At 43.3% G+C, this 26,570-nt stretch overlaps 2 protein-coding genes across 2 annotated transcripts; one reads left to right on the forward strand and one right to left on the reverse strand.

The window, feature by feature from the left end:
• The first annotated feature begins 15,079 nt into the window (after positions 1–15,079).
• Positions 15,080–16,024, forward strand: LOC123930632 (olfactory receptor 5-like). Its single transcript, XM_045986825.1, has one exon. The coding sequence runs from the start codon at positions 15,080–15,082 to the stop codon at positions 16,022–16,024; it is 945 nt and encodes a 314-aa protein (XP_045842781.1).
• A 6,784-nt stretch (positions 16,025–22,808) lies between these two features.
• LOC123931000 (olfactory receptor 5-like) lies at positions 22,809–23,783 on the reverse strand. The gene has a single exon (XM_045987603.1). It carries the CDS (start codon positions 23,781–23,783, stop codon positions 22,809–22,811), a length of 975 nt encoding a protein of 324 aa, XP_045843559.1.
• Positions 23,784–26,570: the final 2,787 nt, after the last annotated feature.

Here is a 26,570-nt window from a genome sequence, read left to right on the forward strand (position 1 = left end):
AATCCCTTTGGACTAGTTATTATCTATCTATATATTTTTTAAAGTATATATTTATTTTTTTATTTATTTAAGAGTATGTGTGCATGTACAAGTGGGGGGGAGGAATAGAGAGAGAAAACAAAGTAGACTTCACACTGACCGTGGAGCCCAACCTCACCACCTTGAGATCATGACTTGAGCTCAAGTCGAGAGTTGGATGCTTAGCCAACGGAGTCACTCAGGTGTCCAACCTATCTATATTCTTAGTAATGCCTTTTTAAAAGAGATTTAATTTTTTTTTATTTGAGAGAGAGAGGGCATGAGAGGAGGGGTAGAGTGAGAAGCAGACTCCCCACTGAGGAGGGACCCTGAACTGGGGCCCCATCCCAGACACTGGGGCCACAACCTGGGCTGAAGGCAGACACTTAGCCAAGTGAGCCACCCAGATGCCTCAGTAGTGCCTTTTAATAACAGAAGCTTTCAATTCCGGTGAAGTCTGAATGATGATATTTAACCATACAGGTATTATTTTTACATCCTAACAAAATTCTGCCTATTTTCTTGGTCACATTGTCCTAGATGGTTTATAGTTTTAGCTTTCTAACTTGTGTGTAAGGTGTCACTCAAAAATGTGTGTGTGTGTGAGGTAGAAGTTGAGCTTTATTTTTTCCATACATAAGCCGTTTTTACCAAAATGATTGCTGGAAAGACCTCCCGTTGAACTATATTGGCATCCTTGTCACACATCAGACTGAGCATCACAGTGTGGCCCTACTTTTAGACTCTTCTATTCTCTGTGAATCCATTGCTCTATTGTTTCACCAGTGTGACATTGTCTTGATTACCGGAGCTTTATTGCAAGAATTACTGTCAGGAATTTTAAGTCCTCCTGCTTAGTTCTTTTTCAAGATAGTTTTCACTCTTCTAGGTTCTTTACATTATCGTACAAACTTTAGACTCAGATATTTGTTTCTATAAAAATGCCTCCTTAGGGGCACCTGGGTGGCTCAGTGGATTAAGCCGCTGCCTTCGGCTCAGGTCATGATCCCAGGGTCCTGGGATCGAGCCCCGCATCGGGCTCTCTGCTCCGCAGGGAGCCTGCTTCCTCCTCTCTCTCTGCCTGCTTCTCTGCCTACTTGTGATCTCTGTCAAATAAATAAATAAAAATCTTAAAAAAAATGCCTCCTTAAATTATAAAGATGACTGCTTTGAGTCTACAGATCTTTTGAGGAGAACTGACATTTTTTGACAACATCAAGTCTTTCAGATCATAAATATGGCACACCTTTCCATTTACGTAGCACTTAAAATTTTTGTTGGGTGTGGCTGATCCATGTTTCATTAGTTTCAGGTGTACAACAGGGTGACTCCACAAGTTCAAACACTGTGCTGTGCTCACCACGAGTGTCGCTGACCCCTGTCCCCGTACAACCGATTCCCATATCACTGACCATACCCCCATGCTGTACCTTTCATCCCCCTTACGTATCCATCCATCACCAGAAGCCTGTGCCTCCTGCTCCTTGTCACCGGGTTAGCCCATCCCCCACACCTTCCTTCTGGAAACCATCAATTTGTTCTCTGGGTTTGCAGGTCTGATTCCGCTTTTTGATTGTTTATTTATCCTTTTTATTTCTTAGATGCCACACAGGGGTGAAGTCATATGGTATTTGTCTTTCTCTGTCTGACTTCTTTCGCTTTGCTTTGTCCCCTCCAGGTCCATCTACGCGGCCATGATCTCATCTTTCCTAATGGCTATGTAACATTCCAGTGTGTGTGCGTGCACATGCGTGCATGTACATGTAAACACCACACATGTCCATGTCCATTCATCCGTAGGGGCTCTGTGGTGGCTCCCATATTTAGCACTTTAGCTGTCCTGTCAGCAACGCTTCAGATTTCTTACTGTGGAGCTCACGTGTGTCTTTCCGTCAATTTATTTCCATGTATTTAATGATTTCAATACTTTTGTGTACTTAATCGTTCTGTAAATTTTATTTTCCCATCGCCGCATCTAGCATTTAGAAAGAAAACTGGTTTGTGTGCATTTGTCCTGATCCTACAATCTTCCTAATCTCAGATACTAGCTCTAATGTGTGCTCCGTAGATTCCTTGGGATTTTCTATCAAAATTGACAAGTTGCCTACAAATAGTAATGCTTTTCCTTCTCTTTTCCAACTTCTATACCTGTTCCATCCCTCTGCCTGGACTGTGTGCAGTGTACACACCGAGCCCTGGGAGCTGCAACCCCATGGGAACCTACTCAGCACTCGTGCATCCGCAGCTCCCAGGGCTCTGTGTGTGAACTACACACGGTCCAAGAAGAGAGACGGACACGCGTGCAGACCCACGAGGGCTGAGTGGGTTCCCGTGGCGCTGCTTCTGGTCCTGTTGGACACAGCCGGGGCATAGCCTGGAGGTGTTGTGCTCTCCAGTCACCCTGTGTGCGGCTCATCAGAGTCTGGAGCAGGGGCACGCTGGTTTGTGTCTTGCCTGTGCCATGAGTCCGTGCAGCTTGCCAAGGGGTGCCCTCCCTCCTGCAGCTGCCCAGGGACCCAGGATCTTTCCTTATAGCACCCGTTATCCTCCAGAGCCTTGGGGCTCCCACTTAAACTCTGATCTGTAGACAGGCAGGGAAAGACAGAGGGAGAGGCAATGAGAAGGAGGCATCACCCGAGGTCTGCAGGGCCAGCTCTGGCAGTTATAGGTGTCACTGCTGCCCACACGTCATTGGCCAGGAAGGAGTCACATGGTCATACCACCGTGCAAGGGACGCTGGGAGATGTAGTTTAGCGGCACGCTCCCGATTCTGCCCCATCACTACTAGACACACAAATGTGCACAGAAAGAATAGTTTCTCATCCATGAGTTCTAAAACTGGAGACCATTTAAGAGAGTGAGTGTGACTAAAGGGGTATAAAACGTGCATTCTCAGATGTCTTTGATGGGAGTGTAAATCCATGCAGTATTTTCAGAGAGTAGTTTTAACGTGGATAAAGATGTTGAATGTACATTGACCAGCAGTCCGACTTCCTAATTGTGTATTACAGATCTATTTCTGCGTGTGGGCAGAATGAGCATGCCAGGAGATCTATGGAAGCAAGGTCTGCACTAGCAGAAACTGGACAGCTCTACAAATATCCCCTAATACAGGATTGGAACATACATTAGGGTCCATTATGGGCCATACCCGTTCCAGACTTTCCTTCTTCCCTCCAGCATTCCCTCTGACCACACATCCTTCATGTTTCATGGTCAAGTATTCCAAAGTTTAAGCAACTGCCTTTAAGAAAATCTTCATCAGGGCGGGGGCCAGATATTAGCCTCCCCCAACCCCCAAATCAACAAACATCTCATTGCCAAGAATACAGAAATAAGAGTCTCTTCTCTGCGTGAGATCACATTTTAGTGGTGCAAGAAAAAGCAAGGAAGGACTGATAATAAAGCCAATAAGAGCCATCTTAGTGTCAGGAGCTAAGCAGGTTTTAGACTTAAGGGAAAGACAACATAAATTGACGGTTGTGTCTCTTTTAGGTGCTTGTACTGAGTAGATCAGTACCCTAATGTCTGAGCTGAAAAGGTCAGAGATGGAAGGGGCTGATTTTATCACCTGGAACTTGGGGAAAAGGGTAATGAAAAAGGTGTGAGAGTGTCTATGGGAGAGACTGAGTGGCAAGACTTCACTTAAGCCAGAGCAGCATAACTTTGTTGTATTTGTTGTTGCTGCTCTGATTTTTTATTTTAATTCCAGGATAGTTAACATACAGCAGCAAAAGTCTGAACTATTGTATATGCTGAGATTCTGCCGAAGATTTTGTGTGAAAAATAGGTTTCCTTGGAGGAGGAGTCAAGATGGCGGAGAAGTAGCAGCCTGAGACTGCATCAGGTAGCAGGAGATCAGCTCAATAGCTTATCTAAACATTGCAAACACCTACAAATCCAACGGGAGAGCGAAGAGAAGAAGAACAGCAACTCTAGAAACAGAAAATCAACCACTTTCTGAAAGGTAGGACTGGCGGAGAAGTGAATCTAAAACGACGGGAAGATAGACCGCGGGGGGAGGGGCCGGCTCCCGGCAAGCGGCGGAGGAACGGAGCACAAAATCAGGACTTTTAAAAGTCTGTTCCACTGAGGGACATTGCTCCAGAGGCTAAACCAGGGTGAAGCCCACGCGGGGTCAGCGTGGCCCCAGGCCCCGCAGGGTCACAGAAGGATCGGGGGTGTCAGAGAGTCGGAGAGCTCGCAGGTATTAGAACGGAGAAGCCAGCTGCAGAGACAGAGCCGAGGACTGAACTCTCAGCTCGGGGTTACCTTGAACTGGTCGCGGGCTGGGTGAGCTCCGAGCGCGGCTAGAGGCTGGGGATACGGGAGTGATTGGGTGCTGTCCTCTGGGGGCGCACTGAGGAGTGGGGCCCCAGGCTCTCGGCTCCTCCGGGCCGGAGACTGGGAGGCCGCCATTTTCATTCCCCTCCTCCGGAACTCTACGGAAAGCGTCCAGGGAACAGAAGCTCCCAAAAGCGAACCCGAGCCGATTACTTAGTCCGGCCGCCGGTAAGGGTGGTGCAATCCCGCCTCGGGCAAAGACACTTGAGAGTCACTACAACAGGCCCCTCCCCCAGAAGATCAACAAAATATCCAGCCAGGACGAAGTTCATCTATCAAGGAGAAAGCAGGTTCAATTCCTAAGACAGCAGAGCAATTCCAGAGGAGGAGAAAGCAAAGCACGGAACTCATGGCTTTCTCCCCATGATTCTTTAGTCTTGCGGCTACTTCAATTTTTTTTGTTTTTCTTTTTTCAATTTTTTTTTCTTTTTTCTTTTTTCTTCTTCTGCTAAATTTTTTAAAACTTTTACCCTTTTCTTTTTTAACGTTTTTTGACTAGTTCATCTAAATATATATATTTTTTCTTTCTTTTTAATATTTTTTTAATTTGTTTTATTTTTTAAATTTTTTTCTTTTTTTTTTCCTTTTTTTCTCCCCCCCCACAATTAGGGGTCTCTTCTGATTTGGTTACAGCGCATTTTTCTGGGGTCTTTGCCACCCTTTTAGTAGTTTATTTGCTCCTTCATATCCTCTTATCTGGACAAAATGACAAGGCGGAAAAAATCACCACAAACAAAAGAACAAGAGACAGTACCGAAGGCTAGGGACCTAATCAACACAGACATGGGTAATATGTCAGATCAAGAGTTCAGAATGACGATTCTGAACATTCTAGCCGGGCTCCAAAAAGGCATGGAAGATATTAGAGAAACCCTCTCTGGAGATATTAAAGCCCTTTCTGGAGAAATTAAAGAACTAAAATCTAACCAAGTTGAAATCAGAAAAGCTATTAATGAGGTGCAATAAAAAATGGAGGCTCTCACTGCTAGGATCAATGAGGCAGAAGAAAGAATTAGTGATATAGAAGACCAAATGACAGAGAATAAGGAAGCCGAGCAAAAGAGGGACAAACAGCTACTGGACCATGAGGGGAGAATTCGAGAGATAAGTGACACCATAAGACGAAACAACATTAGAATAATTGGGATTCCAGAAGAAGAAGAAACAGAGAGGGGAGCAGAAGGTCTATTGGAGAGAATCATTGGAGAGAATTTCCCTAATATGGCAAAGGGAACAAGCATCAAAATCCAGGAGATTCAGAGAACCCCCCTCAAAGTCAACAAGAATAGGTCCACACCCCGTCACCTAATAGTAAAATTTACAAGTCTTAGCGACAAAGAGAAAATCCTGAAAGCAGCCCGAGAAAAGAAGTCTGTAACATACAATGGTAAAAATATTAGATTGGCGGCAGACTTATCCACAGAGACCTGGCAGGCCAGGAAGAGCTGGCATGATATATTCAGAGCACTAGACGAGAAAAACATGCAGCCAAGAATACTCTATCCAGCTAGGCTATCATTGAAAATAGAAGGAGAGATCAAAAGCTTCCAGGACAAACAAAAACTGAAAGAATTTGCAAACACCAAACCAGCTCTACAGGAAATATTGAAAGGGGTCCTCTAAGCAAAGAGAGAGCCTAAAAGTAGTAGATCAGAAAGGTACAGAGACAATATACAGTAACAGTCACCTTACAGGCTAATAATGGCACTAAATTCATATCTCTCAATAGTTACCCTGAATGTTAATGGGCTAAATGCCCCAATCAAAAGACACAGGGTATCAGAATGGATAAAAAAACAAAACCCATCAGTATGTTGCCTACAAGAAACTCATTTTAGACGCGAAGACACCTCCAGATTTAAAGTGAGGGGGTGGAAAACAATTTACCATGCTAATGGGCATCAGAAGAAAGCTGGGGTGGCAATCCTTCTATCAGATCAATTAGATTTTAAGCCAAAGACTATAATAAGAGATGAGGAAGGACACTATATCCTACTCAAAGGGTCTGTCCAACAAGAAGATCTAACAATTTTAAATATCTATGCCCCTAACGTGGGAGCAGCCAACTATATCAACCAATTAATAACAAAATTAAAGAAACACATCAATAATAATACAATAATAGTAGGGGACTTTAACACTCCCCTCACTGAAATGGACAGATCATCCAAGCAAAAGATCAACAAGGAAATAAAGGCCTTAAATGACACACTGGACCAGATGGACATCACAGATATATTCAGAACATTTCATCCCAAAGCAACAGAATACACATTCTTCTCTAGTGCACATGGAACCTTCTCCAGAATAGATCACATCCTGGGTCACAAATCAGGTCTCAACCGGTATCAAAAGATTAGGATTATTCCCTGCATATTTTCAGACCACAATGCTCTGAAGCTAGAACTCAATCACAAGAGGAAAGCTGGAAAGAACCCAAATACATGGAGACTAAACAGCATCCTTCTAAAGAATGAATGGGTCAACCAGGAAATTAAAGAAGAATTGAAAAAATTCATGGAAACAAATGATAATGAAAACACAACAGTTCAAAATCTGTGGGACACAGCAAAGGCAGTCCTGAGAGGAAAATATATAGCGGTACAAGCCTTTCTCAAGAAACAAGAAAGGTCTCAAGTACACAACCTAACCCTACACGTAAAGGAGCTGGAGAAAGAACAAGAAAGAAGCCCTAAACCCAGCAGGAGAAGAGAAATCATAAAGATCAGAGCAGAAATCAATGAAATAGAAACCAAAAAAAAAAAAAAACAATAGAAAAAATCAATGAAACTAGGAGCTGGTTCTTTGAAAGAATCAATAAGATTGATAAACCCCTGGCCAGACTCATCAAAAAGAAAAGAGAAAGGACCCAAATCAATAATATCATGAATGAAAGAGGAGAGATCACAACTAACATCAAAGAAATACAGACAATTATAAGAACATACTATGAGCAACTCTACGCCAACAAATTTGACAATCTGGAAGAAATGGATGCATTCCTAGAGACATATAAACTACCACAACTGAACCAGGAAGAAATAGAAAACCTGAACAGGCCCATAACCAGTAAGGAGATTGAAACAGTCATCAAAACTCTCCAAACAAACAAAAGCCCAGGGCCAGACGGCTTCCCAGGGGAATTCTACCAAACATTTAAAGAAGAACTAATTCCTATTCTCCTGAAACTGTTCCAAAAAATAGAAATGGAAGGAAAACTTCCAAACTCATTTTATGAGGCCAGCATCACCTTGATCCCAAAACCAGACAAGGATCCCACCAAAAAAGAGAACTACAGACCAATATCCTTGATGAACACAGACGCAAAAATTCTCGCCAAAATACTAGCCAATAGGGTTCAACAGTACATTAAAAGGATTATTCACCACGATCAAGTGGGATTTATTCCAGGGCTGCAGGGTTGGTTCAACATGTGCAAATCAATCAATGTGATAGAACACATTAATAAAAGAAAGAACAAGAACCATATGATACTCTCAATAGATACTGAAAAAGCATTTGACAAAGTACAGCATCCCTTCCTGATCAAAACTCTTCAAAGTGTAGGGATAGAGGGCACATACCTCAATATTATCAAAGCCATCTATGAAAAGCCCACCGCAAATATCATTCTCAATGGAGAAAAACTGAAAGCTTTTCCACTAAGGTCAGGAACACGGCAGGGATGTCCATTATCACCACTGCTATTCAACATAGTACTAGAAGTCCTAGCCTCAGCAATCAGACAACAAAAAGAAATTAAAGGCATCCAAATTGGTAAAGAAGAAGTCAAACTATCACTCTTCGCAGATGATATGATATTATATGTGGAAAACCCAAAAGACTCCACTCCAAAACTGCTAGAACTTGTACAGGAATTCAGTAAAGTGTCAGGATATAAAATCAATGCACAGAAATCAGTTGCATTTCTGTACACCAACAACAAGACTGAAGAAAGAGAAATTAAGGAGTCAATCCCATTTACAATTGTACCCAAAACTATAAGATACCTAGGAATAAACCTAACCAAAGAGACTAAGAATCTATACATAGAAAATTATAAAGTACTCATGAAAGAAATTGAGGAAGACACAAAAAAATGGAAAAATGTTCCATGCTCCTGGATTGGAAGAATAAATATTGTGAAAATGTCTATGCTACCTAAAGCAATCTACACATTTAATGCAATCCCTATCAAAATACCATCCATTTTTTTCAAAGAAATGGAACAAATAATCCTAAAATTTATATGGAACCAGAAAAGACCTCGAATAGCCAAAGGAATATTGAAAAAGAAAGCCAAAGTTGGTGGCATCACAATTCTGGACTTCAAGCTCTATTACAAAGCTGTCGTCATCAAGACAGCATGGTACTGGCACAAAAACAGACACATAGATCAGTGGAACAGAATAGAGAGCCCAGAAATCGACCCTCAACTCTATGGTCAACTAATCTTCGACAAAGCAGGAAAGAATGTCCAATGGAAAAAAGACAGCCTCTTCAATAAATGGTGCTGGGAAAATTGGACAGCCACGTGCAGAAAAATGAAATTGGACCACTTCCTTACACCACACACGAAAATGGCCTCCAAATGGATGAAGGACCTCAATGTGAGAAAGGAATCCATCAAAATCCTTGAGGAGAATGCAGGCAGCAACCTCTTCAACCTCAGCCATAGCAACATCTTCCTAGGAACAAAGGCAAAGGCAAGGGAAGCAAGGGCAAAAATGAACTATTGGGATTTCATCAAGATCAAAAGCTTTTGCACAGCAAAGGAAACAGTTAACAAAACCAAAAGACAACTGACAGAATGGGAGGAGATATTTGCAAACGACATATCAGATAAAGGGCTAGTATCCAAAATCTATAAGGAACTTAGCAAACTCAACACCCAAAGAACAAACAATCCAATCAAGAAATGGGCAGAGGACATGAACAGACATTTCTGCAAAGAAGACATCCAGATGGCCAACAGACACATGAAAAAGTGCTCCACGTCACTTGGCATCAGGGAAATACAAATCAAAACCACAATGAGATATCACCTCACACCAGTCAGAATGGCTAAAATTCACAAGTCAGGAAATGACAGATGCTGGAGAGGATGTGGAGAAAGGGGAACCTTCCTCCACTGTTGGTGGGAATGCAAGCTGGTGCAACCACTCTGGAAAACAGCATGGAGGTTCCTCAAAATGTTGAAAATAGAACTACCCTATGACCCAGCAATTGCACTACTGGGTATTTACCCTAAAGATACAAACGTAGTGATCCGAAGGGGCACGTGTACCCAAATGTTTATAGCAGCAATGTCTACAATAGCCAGACTATGGAAAGAACCTAGATGTTCATCAACAGATGAATGGATAAAGAAGATGTGGTATATATACACAATGGAATACTATGCAGCCATCAAAAGAAATGAAATCATGCCATTTGCGACGACGTGGATGGAACTAGAGCGTATCATGCTTAGTGAAATAAGTCAATTGGAGAAAGACAACTATCATATGATCTCCCTGATATGAGGACATGGAGAAGCAACATGGGGGGGTAGGGGGATAGGAGAAGAATAAATGAAACAAGATGGGATTGGGAGGGAGACAAACCATTAATGACTCTTAATCTCACAAAACAAACTGGGGGTTGCTGGGGGGAGGTGGGATTGGGATAGGGGGAGGGGGCTATGGACATTGGGGAGGGTAAGTGCTATCGTGAGTGCTGTGAAGTGTGTAAACCTGGCGATTCACAGACCTGTACCCCTGGGGATAAAAATACATTATATGTTTATTAAAAAAAAAATTTGGAAGGGGAGGCGAACCATAAGAGACTATGGACTCTGAAAAACAACCTGAGGGTTTTGAAGGGTCAGGGGTGGGAGGTTGGGGGAACAGGTGGTGGGTAATGCGGAGGGCACGTTTTGCATGGAGCACTAGGTGTTGTGCAAAAAGAATGAATACTGTTATGCTGAAAAAATAAATAAAATGGAAAAAAAAATTGACTGTTGTGTGTCCATTACTGGGCTAGATCTGTATACATCTGTATTAATGTAACTTTAGATCCTCCCTGAGAAGGGCATGTGATCTCCATCTGACAGGTATCAGTAACACAATCAATGACTACCACTCCTGAGCTCCTAATATGTGCTAGGAACCATCATAGGTGCTCCATGGGCACTGATGAGCTTCATCTTCACGAGAACTCTTCCTGGGGGACCATCATCCTCCCTGTTTCATAGATGGGGACACGGAGACTCAGGGAGGTCCAAGTCACACAACCTCTGGATGATAGATCAGGAATTCAGATTCTCGTGCTCCAAGTTCTAGGACATCTCTCCAGCTGGAGATGGAGCCCAGGCATTCCATCAAATTCCTGGATACCTGCTGGGGACCAAGCCATGTTGACGTTAACACACTTCTCCCTCAGGGGGGAGGAAAGGGTTAATTCCTGGTGTCTGGCACAGGAATCGTGAATGAGAGCTTCTCTAAGCAGGTGAACATGAGCTTGAGAGGAGTTGGATTTCATTTGGAGGGGAAGGAAAAGGAGTCTGGACGGAAGGACCGACATGGGCATAGACCTTAAAATGCATCGTGTGGTGCTTGTGTGTCTAGGATAAAGCTATGCAAGTACTTGCACAAGTAGTTAAAGCATTTTAATCATCATTCCCTTAAAGGATGGGAGGAGCAGAGGACATAGTGGAGAGAACGTGGTCACACATTAGCTCAGAAGTATTTTGTGGTGTTTGTTGACTGCAGCATATGATAGACCAATGGTTTTACGGTTCCTGAAAGAATGCTGTGTTATTGCTATGGGCGCATTACTTTTAAATCTGTCTATGTCATCTGATCACACAAAAGGAGAAAAGAAAAAGGTAAAATTGAATTTGAGAGTTTGCTCTCCAGTTTTGTGTCGTTTTGTATTCCAGGAAAGGAGAGACCTGTTCAGTGGGCGTCCATAGCCTAGAGAGGAAAAGATGTGCTTCAGGCATAGAATGCCTAAGAGTACATGCTAACTCCGGCCGCTAAGATATCCAGCAGGCTGTGGGGAAAGGCTATTTCGACTTTCTCTGTGAGCTGGAAGAATGTTCTGTCTCTCCGTTCCTTGTCCTGTTTCAAGCAGAGTTGATCTTGTAACACTTCTGAGAGACTGAGCTCAGACCTCCCTCCTGCACTGCGGTTCCAAATCTCCAGGTTCCCATCTCTGAACACACACAGTTTGCTCATCTCTCGCTGTGATATGGGTACTTGTCAGTTTCGGGGTCGTTATCTCAGACTCCTGGGAGCAGCTTGAGAGCAGGAATTACGTCTCATTCAGCACTGCCATGCCAGCACCTGCACAAATCCTCACGTCTATTATGGGCTCCATCTGCATGAGAACGGACTTGGAGCCAACCTCAGCGGCGAGCCCCCTCCCAAGCCCCAGTACAATTCATGAAAAGTTTTCTCTTCCATCTTCTCTCTAAATCCACAGAGATCAGGACAGCCCCCTAAGGTCCATCTGTTGGATTTAAACTGTTCCTCCGCTTGCAGCTGGCTGGAAGGACAGAGATCTCCTGGCAGCTCAGAGAACACAGGGGTGCGGACATGGAGAGAGGCGGGTGAAACCATCGCTCAGGACCAGAGACAGTGTCTCCCAAACCTTTCTGATGTTCTTGAATTGACGGGCCAACTTTGCAAGTCACTGGTGTCTTCACTCAAGTTCAGGGGCAGAAGCTGAGTATTTTTGTTCCCCAGAGTCTCCCTTAGAAAAGAAAAGCAGGACCTGCATCATCCTAGCTGAGAGGTAAGAAAACACCATCACTTGATTTGGGAAAGAAAAAAAGAGAAGAGCAGAAAAGTTCTCCCTCCTGCCGGCCACCAGTGGGGTGCTTGGCACTGCTGGTCCCATGGAGACTCCCCAAGATTCAGAGCCCAGGACCGTGTAGATGGTCCTGACTGCAGATGAAGACATGAGGGGAAGAGAGTCAGAGCCCTGGTCTAGGGCGGGGACTGAGCCTGGGCTGGAACCAGTTTCTGTCTGATCCCCAAGTCCTTCTCTTAACCTGAATGACAGGATATTTTAAACTGAGGCTTCTAAAGAAAATGTGTCAGGTCCATACTTGCAGTAAAGACCACACAGCGTGGCACACCTAGCTAGCGGGCCGTGGAGTGTTCGACTCCTGGTCTCGGGTGTGTGAGTTCGCACTCCATGTTGGGTATAGAGATTACTTTAAAAAAATAAAATCTAAAAAAAAAAAAATCCCATGGCACAGAACATGAGAGGAAATATCAAAGGGAATCACATCGTATAAACGTTAAGTGTTCTTTGTTAGATTTCTGTTTTACGTGTGTGTGTGCACGCGCGTGCACACGTCATCGTGATGGGTAACAGCGTGAATGTGTTTCTTAGCTGCAACAAGGGTAGAAACTCATGAGAGCGACTGCACTCCATTTCCCTGCGTGTGGATCTTGTGCACATAGAGTTCAGGGAAGAAATGAAAGTCGTGTTCACACAGTATGTTCTTCATTCCTGATGGAAATATTGTTACCATCGTCAGTGTAGTTAACTCGGGCTGAGAGAGATTAAGTATCTAGCTCATGGTTACACAGTAAGCAAGGTGCTGGTCATAAACTTCTCTGCAGGGATGAGAACTGGGTCAGCCACAAGGACCTCTCAGATCCTTGGTGCAACCGAGGTGTGACAAATGTGCATGCAATGTGCCAGAAATGTTTGAATCATCCCCGGGAGTCCGGCTCCTTCTCCGGTATATGTCCCCATTCTTCAGAAGATTAATCAAGGGCGTTCTAGAGCTCCTAATGTCATCAGAGAGGCAAGAGAGCCTCAAGCAGCCTTCAAGACAAACTGAAGGTAAGATTGGAACAGGTAGAAGGGAAAGACGGGCAAAGCAGGACCAGGGTACAGCAGAGTGGGCAGAGAAGGAAGTCCAGCAGAGAAGAGGAAGTCCATGGCCAAAGACTGTATCAGCAATTCATTTTCAGAACCAAGGACAGGACCCTGCCCCCCTATTAGCTGCTCAGCCCTTGTTCAGGACCAAGAACAGCCCAAAAGGCCAGGTGGACTTGTTCAGAGCTAAGAACGTCCACCCCAGTCAGAAGCTGGTCTGAAAAGTCCTATGAGCACCAGCATTGCTGCTTTTGTCTTTCTCTGACAGACTTATTTCACTTAGCATTATACCTTCTTGTTCGTTCCGTGTTGTTGCTAATGGCAAGATTTCTTTCTTTTGTGTGGCTACATAATATTCCTTTGTGTATCTATAGCACATCTTTATTCATTCATCAGTCAATGGACACTTGGGCTGCTTCCACAAATCAGCATATTGTACACCTGAAGCTAATATAACACTGTATGTTAACTATATTTGAATTTACCTAACGAATAAAATAATAGAATAAAATAAGGACATGATGACTCCCTTGTACACATTAGCTATTGTAAGAACATGACTGTTTATCTTTGAAGGCCCTGTGTCCTCTTCCTAGACCACTCCTCCCTGGTAAGATGTATCCTTCCCGAATTTTGGGCTCATTATTCTCCTATTTTATTTTGCCACATGACTTTGTATCCTTAAACAATGTATTTCTTTAAAATTGTTGCACAGTTTGATTTCTATATAAAAGGAATTGTGAGTGTTTGCACACTTATGTAACTTTTCCTTTTTGGTTCAATACAACATCTCTGAGATTGATTTATTCATAACATTGATGTGGTTCTGATTCACTCATTTATTTATAGAATAGTATTCCATTATATAACAAGACCATAATTTATTTATCAATTCTACTACTGGACACTTGGGATGTGTGCAGTCTCCTTTTCTCTTTTTTGCCAGTAAAGCAGCATTGTTGTGAACAGCACTTAACTCCAGATATGTGCTTGGACATAAAATTTCTGGGACATGGTCACATCTTAAAACTTTCTACCTGATGCCAAATTGTTCTCTGAAGTGAGTATACAATTCAGACTCCCAGCAATTGTGTACGGAAGTTCTCATTATTAAACTTAATATTTTCAAACATTTATGTTTATGCCAATTCCGTGGATGTGAAGGGGTATCTAATTTTGGTTTTGATTTTCCATTTCTTTGGCTCCTAATGAGATGAGCATTTTTCCATGGTTCGAGTGATGAATTATTCTTTGGTGAGGTATACTTTCAGGACTTTTCCCCCAATTTCCAGTGGAAATAAGCTATTTTGCATATTAATTGACCGATTTCTTCATATATCCTACATAGGGATCCTTGTTACTCATTGGTATTGCAGAAATATTTTTCCAGTTTGTGACTTCTCATTGTTTTCTGGTGATCAAATTTTCTTTTGATGATTTGACTTTTGTATTTTATTTTTAAAAAAATTTTAAAGTTTATTTATTGAAGAGATCTTTACACTCAATGTGGAGCTTGAAAAAAGAAATCCAACCTAGAAAAGACCACTTAAAGTCATCAAAAGAAAAGAAAGAACAATCAGCGCTCTCACCTCCATTTTACAAACAAGATAACTGAGGCTCAGGAAGGTTGTCTTGCTGAACACCACAGATTTGCTAAGCAAAACTGTGGAAGTTTCTCGATTTCGGTTTTGCAACTTCCCAGCTCAGTGGTCCTCCTGACAACGGTCAGCCTACAGCACATACAGTGGCTCTCAGTGCCCTTGATGCTCTTCCTCTTTTACTGTTTTTCTCCTGCCTGGATCACAGGCTCCACTAACCTATTTCTTTCTGCACCCAGATGGAGAGGTCCCTGGAGTTGGGCAACATGACCAGAGTCCAGGAGTTTGTCTTGCTGGGCTTGTCCACCAGGGCAGACATAAGGGATGTCCTGTTTGCTGTCTTCCTGACCCTCTACGTGCTGACCCTCCTGGAGAACACGCTCATCATCTACCTCGTGTGCAGTCACAGTGAGCTCCACAAGCCCATGTACTTCTTCCTGGGCAACCTCAGCTGCCTGGAGATATGCTACGTGTCAGTGACCGTGCCCAGCCTGCTCGTGGGGCTGAGGACGGGACCCTGCCACGTGCCCTTCACAGTCTGCATGACCCAGCTCTTCTTCTTCATCTCCCTCATCTGCACAGAGTGCACCCTCCTGGCATCCATGGCCTATGACCGCTACGTGGCCATCTGCTGCCCACTCCACTACCCCCTGCTCATGAGGCCCCAGGTCTGCCTGGGCTTGGCCATGACTTCATGGCTTGGGGGGCTGCTGGTCTCAGTGGTCAAGACATCTTGCATCGCCAGCCTGTCCTACTGTGGCCCCAACGTCCTCAACCACTTCTTCTGTGACGTCTCCCCTCTGCTCAACCTGTCTTGCACCCATGTGGCCCTGACCGAGCTGGTGGACTTCATCTCTGCCATCGTCATCCTCTGGGGTTCCCTCCTTGTGGCCATAGCCACCTATGTGGCCATCGGGAGGGCTGTGCTCCGCATGCCGTCAGCTGCTGCCCGGCACAAAGCCCTCTCCACCTGTGCCTCCCACCTGGTGGTGGTGGGCATCTTCTACTCAGCCACTCTCTTCATCTATGCCCGTCCCAGCCGCATAGAAGCCATGGACCTCAACAAGATGCTGTCCGTCATCTACACGGTGCTCACGCCCATGTGCAACCCCATCATCTACTGCCTGCGGAACAGGGAGGTGCAGGCAGCGTTCCGTAGAACCCTACACAGGTCCCGAAGCTGACCAACTGAGCAGGGCATGGGGAGATCTCAGGTTATCAATACTTTTCAATTTTATTGAGATATAATTCACATCTCATATACTTCACCTTTTAAAATGTGCAATTCAGTGGGTTTTAGTATATTCACAAGGTTGTGTGCCCATCATATTGATGTAAATATTGGGTGTTCATCCTTTCTGATGCCTGAGTGATATTCCATTGTATATATGGACCACATCTTCTTTATCCATTCATCTGTTGAAGGACATCTTGGCTCCTTCCACAGTTTGGCAATTGTAGACATTGCTGCTATCTGATGGTTATTAAGGAGGCCACGGATTGCAGGGAGCACTGGATGGTAACACAAACAATGAACTATGGAACACTGCATCAAAAACTAATGATGTACTCTATGGTGACTACCTTAACATTATTAAAAAATTGTTTAAAAAAAGAAATTAAAATAAGAGTTGCATACTCTACTGACTGAGCCAGCCAGGTGCCCCAATAAATCTTTAAATTTTTAAAATTTAAAGACAAGAATTCTCAAAGAGTAAAAACACTTACTGCAAATTTCAAGATTAATACAAGTTACTAACTGAAATTGGTACAATGCTTCTGGAGGCCAATTTGGCAATATGCATCAAAATCTTGAATGTGCGTGGGCTTTGACAGCATACCTGTTAAGAAGCTTTTGCCAAGAAAATAAGTTAGGATGCTTGCAGCAATGAATTTTATGCTTTTGTTTTTTTATATTAATTTTTTAAAAGTAGGCTCCTTGCCTGGTACGGAGCCCAAGGCAGGGCTTGAACTCACCACCCTGAGATCAAGACCTGAGCTGAGATCAAGAATCAGATGCTCGACCCACTGAGCCACCCAGGCAGCCCTCTATGTGCTCTTAATTGATAAGTATTGGGAGAAAATTATATTTGACAATGCAGGAGTAGTCAAAATAAATCGCAGCACAGCCACACAATGGAATCCTAAGGTGTCATGAAAAATAACTCCTGTAAGGACATTTACTTCCATGACCAATGTCAATTACACACTGTAATGTGGAAAATTCGGGTTACCAAATAACTACATTCTAATGTCTAAATGCAGTGTGTGTACATAGGGATATAGGAGAGAATGTGAAAATCAATTCTATATAAATGTTTATGGTAATTGCCACTATGTGAGAGATGTTGGGAGGGCTTTGCTTTCATTTTCATTGTGTTGTATTTTGTCAATTTTTCTGTGGCAAGCATGCATTTCTTTTGTCATAAAAATGTATTTTTCAATGAAAAAGTCACTTTAATCTCTGTCTCTTGTGGCCATAAGACAGAGCTGGACCTCCTTAACCAGAAATTTGAGATCCCATTCTGTCCTGGTTTCAGCCACACTAGACTCAACATTACACAGACATTTCAAGTCTGTCACATCTATGCCTTTGGGCAAGCTGTTCCATCTGAATGCTAGGATCTTCCTTGTCCTCCCTGTGCATGCTGACACCTTCAAATCTGGCTTCCGGGTCCCTTTGTTATGGAGTGTTCCCTAATGGCTCTGATACTGAGGCACGAATGTGTCTCTCCTCTTTCCATTTTTCTGTGGCTCCTGCTTCACACAAGGGAGAATATACAGACCACAACCAGAGCGCTGCAAAAGCAGGACCCCATCGCTCTCGTTCAGTGATGCCAGCGCTCGGAAAAATGCCTGGTATGTGTTAACTGCTCAGTGAATTTGGTCCAGTAAATAAGTGAACAATTCATTGAAGAAAGATAAACTCTTCACGCTCTCCATCCTTTCAAAGATTCATGACTATTATAATACCTGCTGCTTGAGGGAATTTGCTTAATTCCAGGCCCTATGCAAAACCCCATATACAGATCAGTCACATTTTAAGCCTTAGAGCCACACTGTGAGGGAGGTATGTGTGACAGAGAGTGTTGTCATCTCCCAACATCAGTCCTTCCTTCTGCTTTTAGTAATAAAGCCACCAGATTTCAGCCGCAAACACAGCCACCAGAAAACAATGTTTCCCAGCTCTTCTCTTGTCCTTACATGGGGTCATATGAGCATGCGCTGGACGAAGTTTTATGTTATGCTCTTTAGAGGAAAGACACTTTCCTTGTACTTCCTTTGCTCTCCTTCTCTTCTGATTGGAATATAGACATGACGGCTGGAACTGGAGCTGCTGTCTTGGATCCTGACCTGGAAGTTTCATGCTGAGAATGGTAGAGCAAGAGATAGGGGGACTCAGGTTCTTTGACATTTTGGACTGTCTTATCAACCCCAAAATAATGCTGTGACATTGATGAGAAATTAGTTCCATTCTGCTTAAGCAATTATTTTTTGGCTGAACCCATCACCTAACTGATATGATACTGTATTAGTCAGTTATTGCTACAATACTGCTGTATAACAACAATCCAGAACAATGTTCAGTGGCTTCAATAGCACACATTTTCCCCTGGATTGTGGATCTGTGGCTGACTGGTGGTGTTCTGCTTCAGGCTGTGGGTCAGGTTTAGTTCTGTTCCACTTGTTTCCTATCACAGAAGTCGGATATGCTCTTTTCAAGCCAAGAAGCAGAAGGCAGTAGGTACAGTTAATGCTTCTTTAAAAATATATATATATATTTTTAAAGATATATATATGTGTGTATATATATATGTGTGTGTATATATATATGTGTGTGTGTGTGTATATACACACATATATATTAAAGAGAGAGCATGAGCAGGGGAAGGGGCAGAGAGACAGGGAGAGAGAGAATCCAAAAGCTCAGAGTCCCCACGGAGCACAGAGCCCCACACAGGGTTCAATGCCAGGGCCCTGAGATCGTGACCTGAGCTGAAACCAAGAGTCAGCTGCTTAACTGACTGAGCCACACAGGTGCCTCAGGTAGTCCTTCTTCAGGCATCAGCTCAGAACTCTCAATCTGACCCACATTCCACTAGCCAAAGTGAATTATATGGTCATGCAAAAGTCATTGGGATCAGGGAAGTATGTTTTATCCAGAGTAGTCATGATAAGGGCAGTGAGTAGAGGAATTGTGAGAAAATAATACAATATACCTGAAATAATTCTTATTATTTTTATTTTATATAAGTAAGTTAGCGTCAAGAGATTTTAAAAACCATTTAATTGAGGTACAGTTGATATGTAAAAAGCCCTACATATTAACATACATGACTTTAAACTAGGATCTTAAAGAGAAATCTGCATTCCCACGTTCATTGTAGCATTATTCACAGTAGCCAAGATGTAGAAACAAGCTACATGTCCACTGACAGATGAAGGGATAAAGAAAATGTGACATATATGTACAATGGAATATTGTTTAGTCCTCCCTGCCAAAAACAGGGAATTCTTGCCATTTGCAACAACATGATGAACCTGGAGAACATTATGGTAAGTGAAATCAGCCAGACACAGAAAGACACTGCATGGTATCCTTTTAGGGAGCAGAGATCTGGTGCCTATCCCTAGCTAAGGAGGCTCAATTCTCCAGGCAAGCCAAGATCATGAGCATCCAGGACCACAAGGTACCTGAGTCAAATGGGCACAAAAGAAGTTGTGTCATTACAGCTGCTGCCTGGGTGACCTTGAGCCACTTACCACAATTCTCTGAATGTTGGCTTCCTCATTGCTAATTGGGAATCGTCATCTACCTACCCCATGTTGACTGATATATCCGATGAGGTAAAAGTTACAGAGTGGTTTGCATCAGCTAAAGGGAGGGAGGAAGTTGTATCAACTGATACTACATATTTTCCAAACTATTTGAACTAAATCGTCTCATTTCACAGGTCATACTACTTAACATACTACTTCTGTCACTTAGCAATGCCCGTGTGACACACAGAGAATTTCCATGACCATTTTAAAGGTTTTCAAGACATGTCTCCAAAGGCAAGGGAAACAAAGGCAAAAATGAACTTTTGGGACTTCATCAAGATAAAAAGCTTCTGCACAGCAAAGGAAACAGTCAACGAAACTAAGAGGCAACCTACAGAATGGGAGAAGATATTTGCAGATGATACTTGGATACTTGGTATCCAAGATCTATAAAGAACTTCTCAAAGTCAACACTCAAAAAACAAATAAACTGGTCAAAAAATGGGCAGAAGACATGAACACACAGTTCTCCAAAGAAGATATACAAATGACTAACAGATACATGAAAAAATGCTCAATATCACTAACAATCAGGGAGATCCAAATCAAAACTACAATGAGATCCCATCTCACACCAGTTAGAATGGCAAAAATTAACAAAACAGGAAACAACAAGTGTTGGCGAGGATGTGGAGAAAGGGGAATCCTCTTCCACTCTTGGTGGGAATGCAAGCTGGTGCAACCACTCTGGAAAACAGTATGGAGGTTCCTCAAGATGTTAAAAATAGAGCTACCCTATGACCCAGCAATGGCACTACTAAGTATTTACCCCAAAGATACAGATGTAGTGAAAAGAAGGGACACATGCACCCCAATGTTCATAGCAGCAATGTCCACAATAGCCAAACTGTGGAAGGAACCGAGATGCCCTTCAACAGATGAATGGATAAAGAAGATGTGGTCCATATATGCAGTGGAATATTACTCAGTCATCAGAAAGAATGAATACCCACCAGTTACAAGGACATGGATGGGACTGGAGGAGATTATGCTGAGTGAAATAAGTCAGAGAAAGACAATTATCATATGGTTTCAGTCATATGTGGAATGTAAGGAATAACACGGAGGACATTAGGGGAAGGGAGGGAAAACTGAAGGGAGGAAATCGGAGCAGAAGACAAACCATGAAAGACTATGGAATCCAGGGAACAAACAGGGTTTCATGTGGGGGGGGGGCAGGGAGAGGGGGCATCAAGGTGGTGGGTACTGGGGGGACACAAGTTGTGACAGGCACTGGGTGTTATACGCAACTAATGCATCACCGTGCAAGACAGAACAGAGAGATCAGGAGGAATTCAGTGATTTGGCCTGTAAGTGACGTAATTGTTTGTTGGCCCGAAGAATTCACATGATGGCACTCATACACCAAGAGCCCAGAAAGTGCCATCTTACATGTCCCCGGCAGGTGGTGGGCTGGAATCACTGATGAAGAGCATTAACCACTATCTCAGTATCTATAGCACAAAGATAAAACGGCAATTGCTGTCTCCAAGTGTATGTGAATTTTAACTTTGATTACTATTGGCCAATTTTTCTACAAAGACACTGCCTCAATCCACAGTCCTACAGTGTCTCAGGGAGTGCCTCCCCACCCCCCCATCGACCAACAATGGGTTTTCTCAAATAATTTTTAATTTGCTCTGCGGTTACTTTGATTTTCACGAGAAATGAAAGTAGTGATGCAAGTTGAGTATCATTCCATAGGTTTATTGGCCTTTCTTATTACTTAAAAACCCAAAATATTAGGTTATTCATCTTTGTGAAAATAGTCCTGAATGGATATCTTTGTAGCTCAGATTTTGCTCATTTCCTTCATTTTTTCCTTCAAGATAAATTCTCAACATGGACTTGCTGGATGCAAGGGCATTCAGATTCTCAAGAATTTCTGTATTTATTAACAATGTGCCCTTTTACAATGCACCAGTCTATACAGTCACAAATAACAGCAGAACATGCTCCTTCCCCGGAGGTATGGTCAACATGAATTTTTACTACTTAAATTAAAAATTAAAGTATGGACGATAGATAAGGGGATCAAATCAACACACTGTACACCTTAAATTTACACATTATATGCCAATTATATCTCAACAATGTGGGAAAAGGTAAAAATAAGTTTAAAATAAATTTCAGATGCGCTAGTGTGATGAGTCATCCCATAGAAGGTCACTCTTTGAATTTCTATTTTCTCCTATGATACATTTATTTATTCAATTATAAAGGTCATACAAGCTTATTGCTAAATATTTAAATATATAAAATGGAAAATATGGGTCTCCTGTGGTCTCACGCCTAAAAACCGTTTGGTATATACCCTTTCTGACACCTTTCTAGGTATGTGGTAGCATGAATAACTATTGTAATTAGTGTCTTTATCATCACTGTTTCACAAAACTTTGACATATTCATATATTGCTTCTTCCATCTTTAACTCAACAACAGACCACATCCCCACCACAGTATTTAGTAGTTATCAGTAGTTTAGTTCAATTTCTTCAATGGATCCGTGTTATTTCATAGTATGGATACAATGTAATATATTTAACTCATATCATGTTGGTGGGCATTTGAATTATTTCCAGTAATTTCCAATAAAATAACATTTATTCCAAAGTTACAAGTTTGCAATAGACTTCCTTGTACATATGTATTGAATGATAGTATTTTTCACAATATTCTTCAGGAGGCATGGAGTAAATTGCTGTCCTCGAATTAAACTTACCAGAGAGGTTGCACATTTTTTTTGGTAGACCATCAGTCACCTTTTTCCTTGACTAACCTTCCTCTTCATGACCATTTTTCTTTTGCTTTTCTCTTGGAGTATTCCTATTTTTCTCATTTCTTTTAAGAACATCTTTATCCATTTTGTAGCAAATATTTTCTTCCGGGTTTCTCTTTGCCTTTGAGCTTGTGTGTGTGCGTTTGGTTGTGATAGTTTTATTGTTTTTTTAAAGTTTTTATTTGAATTCCAGTATAGTGAATGCACAGTGTAATAATAGTTTCTGGTGCACAACAGAGAGATTCACCACTTCCATCCATCACCCAGTGCTCATCATGACGAGTGCCCTCCTTCCTCCCCATCATCTCCTTAACCCTTCCCCGCAGCCACCTCCGATCTGGTGATCATCATTTGCTCTCTTCAAATCAGGAGTGGGCAAGGTCAGTTCTCGCTGAAGGGACCCAGCGTGAGTGGAGAGTTCTCTGCAGCACCGCGTGGACCTCCCTGTTCCGCAGGCAGTAGATGACGGGGCTGCACATGGGCGTGAGCATCGTGTAGACGACGGACAGCACCTTGTTGAGGTCTGTGGGGCTGATGCGGCTGGGGCGGGTATACATGAAGAGGACCACGGCGTAGAAGATGCCCACCACCACCAGGTGAGAGGCGCAGGTGGAGAGGGCTTTGCGGCGGGCGGCTGCGGATGGCATGTGAAATATGGTCCTCCCAATGGCCACGTAGGAGGCCAGAGCAACCAGTAACGAACCACAGAAGATGACGATGGCAGAGATGAAGTCCACCAGCTCGGTCAGGGCCACATGGGTGCAGGACAGGTTGAGCAGAGGGGAGACATCACAGAAGAAGTGGTTGAGGATGTTGGGGCCACAGTAGGACAGGCTGGCGATGCAAGATGTCTTGACCACCGAGACCAGCAGCCCCCCAAGCCATGAAGTCATGGCCAAGCCCAGGCAGACCTGGGGCCTCATAAGCAGGGGGTAGTGGAGTGGGCGGCAGATGGCCACGTAGCGGTCATAGGCCATGGATGCCAGGAGGGTGCACTTGGTACTAATGAGAGCTATGAATAGAAAAAGCTGAATTATGCAGGCAGTGAAAGGCACATGGCATGGACTGGACCTCAGCCCCACAAGCAGGCTGGGCACGGTCACTGACACGTAGCACATCTCTAGGCAGCTGAGGTTGCCCAGGAAGAAGTACATGGGCTTGCGGAGCTCGCTGTGACTGCACACGAGGTAGATGATGAGCGTGTTCTCCAGGAGGGTCAGCACGTAGAGGGTCAGGAAGATGGCAAACAGGCCGATCCTTATGCCTTGCCTGGTGGACAAGCCCAGCAAGACAAACTCCTGGACTCTGGACATGTTGCCTGACTCCAGGGACCTCTCCATCTGGGTGCAGAAAGAAATAGGTTAGTAGAGACCGCGATCCAGGCAGGAGCAAAATGGTAAAAGAGGAAGAGCATCGGGGCACCGAGAGCCACTGCGCGTGCTGTAGGCTGACTGTTGTCAGGAGGACCGCTGAGCTGGGACGTTGCAAAACCAGAATCAGAAAACTTCCACCTGTACTTAGCAAATCTGTGATGTTCAGCAAGACAACCTTCATGAGCCTCAGTTATCTTGTCTATAAAATGGAGGCGAGAGCGCTGATCGTTCTTTCTTTTCTTTTGATGATTTTAAGTGGTCTTTTCTAGATTGGATTTCTTCCTTCCCTCCTTTCTTCCCTTCTTCCTTCTTTCTCCTTCCTTCCTTCCTTCTTGAAAAGTTTCCCAGGATCTAAATGGTTGTCTGCACTGTTCTCAAGACAGGAAGGACCACCATTTCTTTGTTCTGAGATGTATACCTCTTTTAACTGGTTGGATTTCTGGAGGAAACTTGCCATTGCTTATTAGAGAAAAGTACCATCAATACGGTTTTTCTAAGAAAAACCAATGAGTAATTTCCTTCGTGAATATTTCTAAAAACAATGTTTTTTTTCCTAAAAACATGTTCTTTTTTTTTTAAGGAAAGAAAATACATGTGATGTGTGAACATCACACATAAGTAATGTGTGAACATCACTTATGTGCCCCTATATACTGTAGTGCAATTTCTATTTTTAAAAGATATTTTATTTGGGGGTACCTGGGTGGCTCACTGCATTAAGGCTCTGCCTTTGGCTCGGGTCATGATCCCAGGGTCCTGGGATCAAGCCCCGCATTGGGTTCTCTGCTCAGCAGAGAGCCTGCCCCCCACCCCGCCTGCCTCTCTGCCTGCTTGTGATATCTCTCAGCAAATAAATAAATAAAATCTTTAAAAAATATTTTATTTTGTTTATTTGACAGAGAGAGCACACACAAGCAGGGGGAGTGGCAGGCAGAGGGAGAAGCAGGCTCCCTGCTGAGCAGGGAGTCTGACACAGGGCTCAACCCCAGGACCCTGGGATCATGACCTGAGCTAAAGGCAGACACTTAACTGACACCCAGCACTTTCAAACACATGGAGATCAATGAATGTTCACAATCCTACAAAAAGAGCCTGAGGACATGGAGAAGCAACATGGGGGGGTAGGGGGATAGGAGAAGAATAAATGAAACAAGATGGGATTGGGAGGGAGACAAACCATAAATGACTCTTAATCTCACCAAACAAACTGGGGGTTGCTGGGGGGAGGTGGGGTTGGGAGAGGGGGAGGGGGTTATGGACATTGGGTAGGGTATGTGCTATGGTGAGTGCTGTGAAGTGTGTTAACCTGGCGATCTAGACCTGTACCCCTGGGGATAAAAATACATTATATGTTTATAAAAGAAAATTGGAAGGGGAGGCAAACCATAAGAGACTCTGGACTCTGAAAAACAACCTGAGGGTTTTGAAGGGTCGGGGGTGGGAGGTTGGGGAACAGGTGGTGGGTAATAGGGAGGGCACGTATTGCATGGAGCACTGGGTGTTGTGCAAAAACAATGAATACTGTTATGCTGAAAAAAAATAAATAAATTTAATAAAAAAAAAAGAGCCTGGTTTTACCCATTCCTACACAACTGTACTGAGGCTCATAGGTAGTAAGTAACTTGTCCAAAGGGACAGAGCTGTAGAAGTCGTGGTCCTTTGCCTCTGTCATTAATTCTGAGGAACCAGTGTGATTTTTAGGTGACTGGCATGCAGAAAACATGCTCTTTGGATTTATTTCTAACTTATCATTGATCATATACATGAAATAGCAACTCTTTATTGAGTATATATTATGCACAAGGTGCCTGAAATCAAACAGTGAACAAAACCAACGGTTGTGAACTTGAAAAGTTTATATTCTTGGTGCTGAGGAATAGAGGAAGCGAACAAAAGGACAAATGCAGAAATAAATCTTATCGGGTAAATGCGACAGAGAAAGCAAAACAGGATTGTTGCCACGTCTGGAGGAACGAGCGGAATACTGAGCTGATGGAAAAGCATTTGAGGCGGAACAGGGAAAAGCAAGGGCAAAAGCTGTTAAGTCAGGGAGAGGTTAGCATTGCCAGAGACACTAAGAGCCAGTATGGCTGAAGAGAGAAATGAGAGGGGAAGAAAGTGGTTTTCCTCCCACCAAGCACTGGGCAAAGTCCACTTCCTGGAGCTTCATCCCCACCCTCGTGTACTCTGTCTGCAGCATCGGGTCTGGGTCAAACACCCAGCAAAATAATGAAGTCTTCGACACAGAGTAACCGGGTGGGACAGAGCCCTGAAACATGCTCACACCTGTATACACACCGGCTCAGGACAGAACTTTTACTGAAGATAAGCGGGAAGGAGATGGGTCTTCAAAAAATGGTTTTGGGGGGCGCCTGAGTGGCTCAGTGGGTTAAGCCTCTGCCTTCGGCTCAGGTCATGATCTCAGGGTCCTGGGATCAAGCCCCACATGGGGCTCTCTGCTCAGCAGGGAGCCTGCTTCCCCCTCTCTCTCTACTTGCCTCTCTATCTACTTGTGATCTCTCTCTATATACCAAATAAATAAAATCTTAAAAAAAATGGTTTTGGGTGATTAGTTATTTCTGTAGAAAAATAAAAAGAAATTGGAGCCATGCATCACATCACATGATGTAAATCAATTTCAGGTGAATGACAACATCAGGGTAGAGTGCAAATCTTTGAAACTGTAAAAAACGAAATAAAAGTATATTTGTATGGCCTTGGTGGTATAGAAAACCGTAAGAGCCTAGGGAAAGA

Source organism: Meles meles, chromosome 19, assembly GCF_922984935.1.
Source record: "Meles meles chromosome 19, mMelMel3.1 paternal haplotype, whole genome shotgun sequence".
Classification (NCBI taxonomy): domain Eukaryota; kingdom Metazoa; phylum Chordata; class Mammalia; order Carnivora; family Mustelidae; genus Meles; species Meles meles.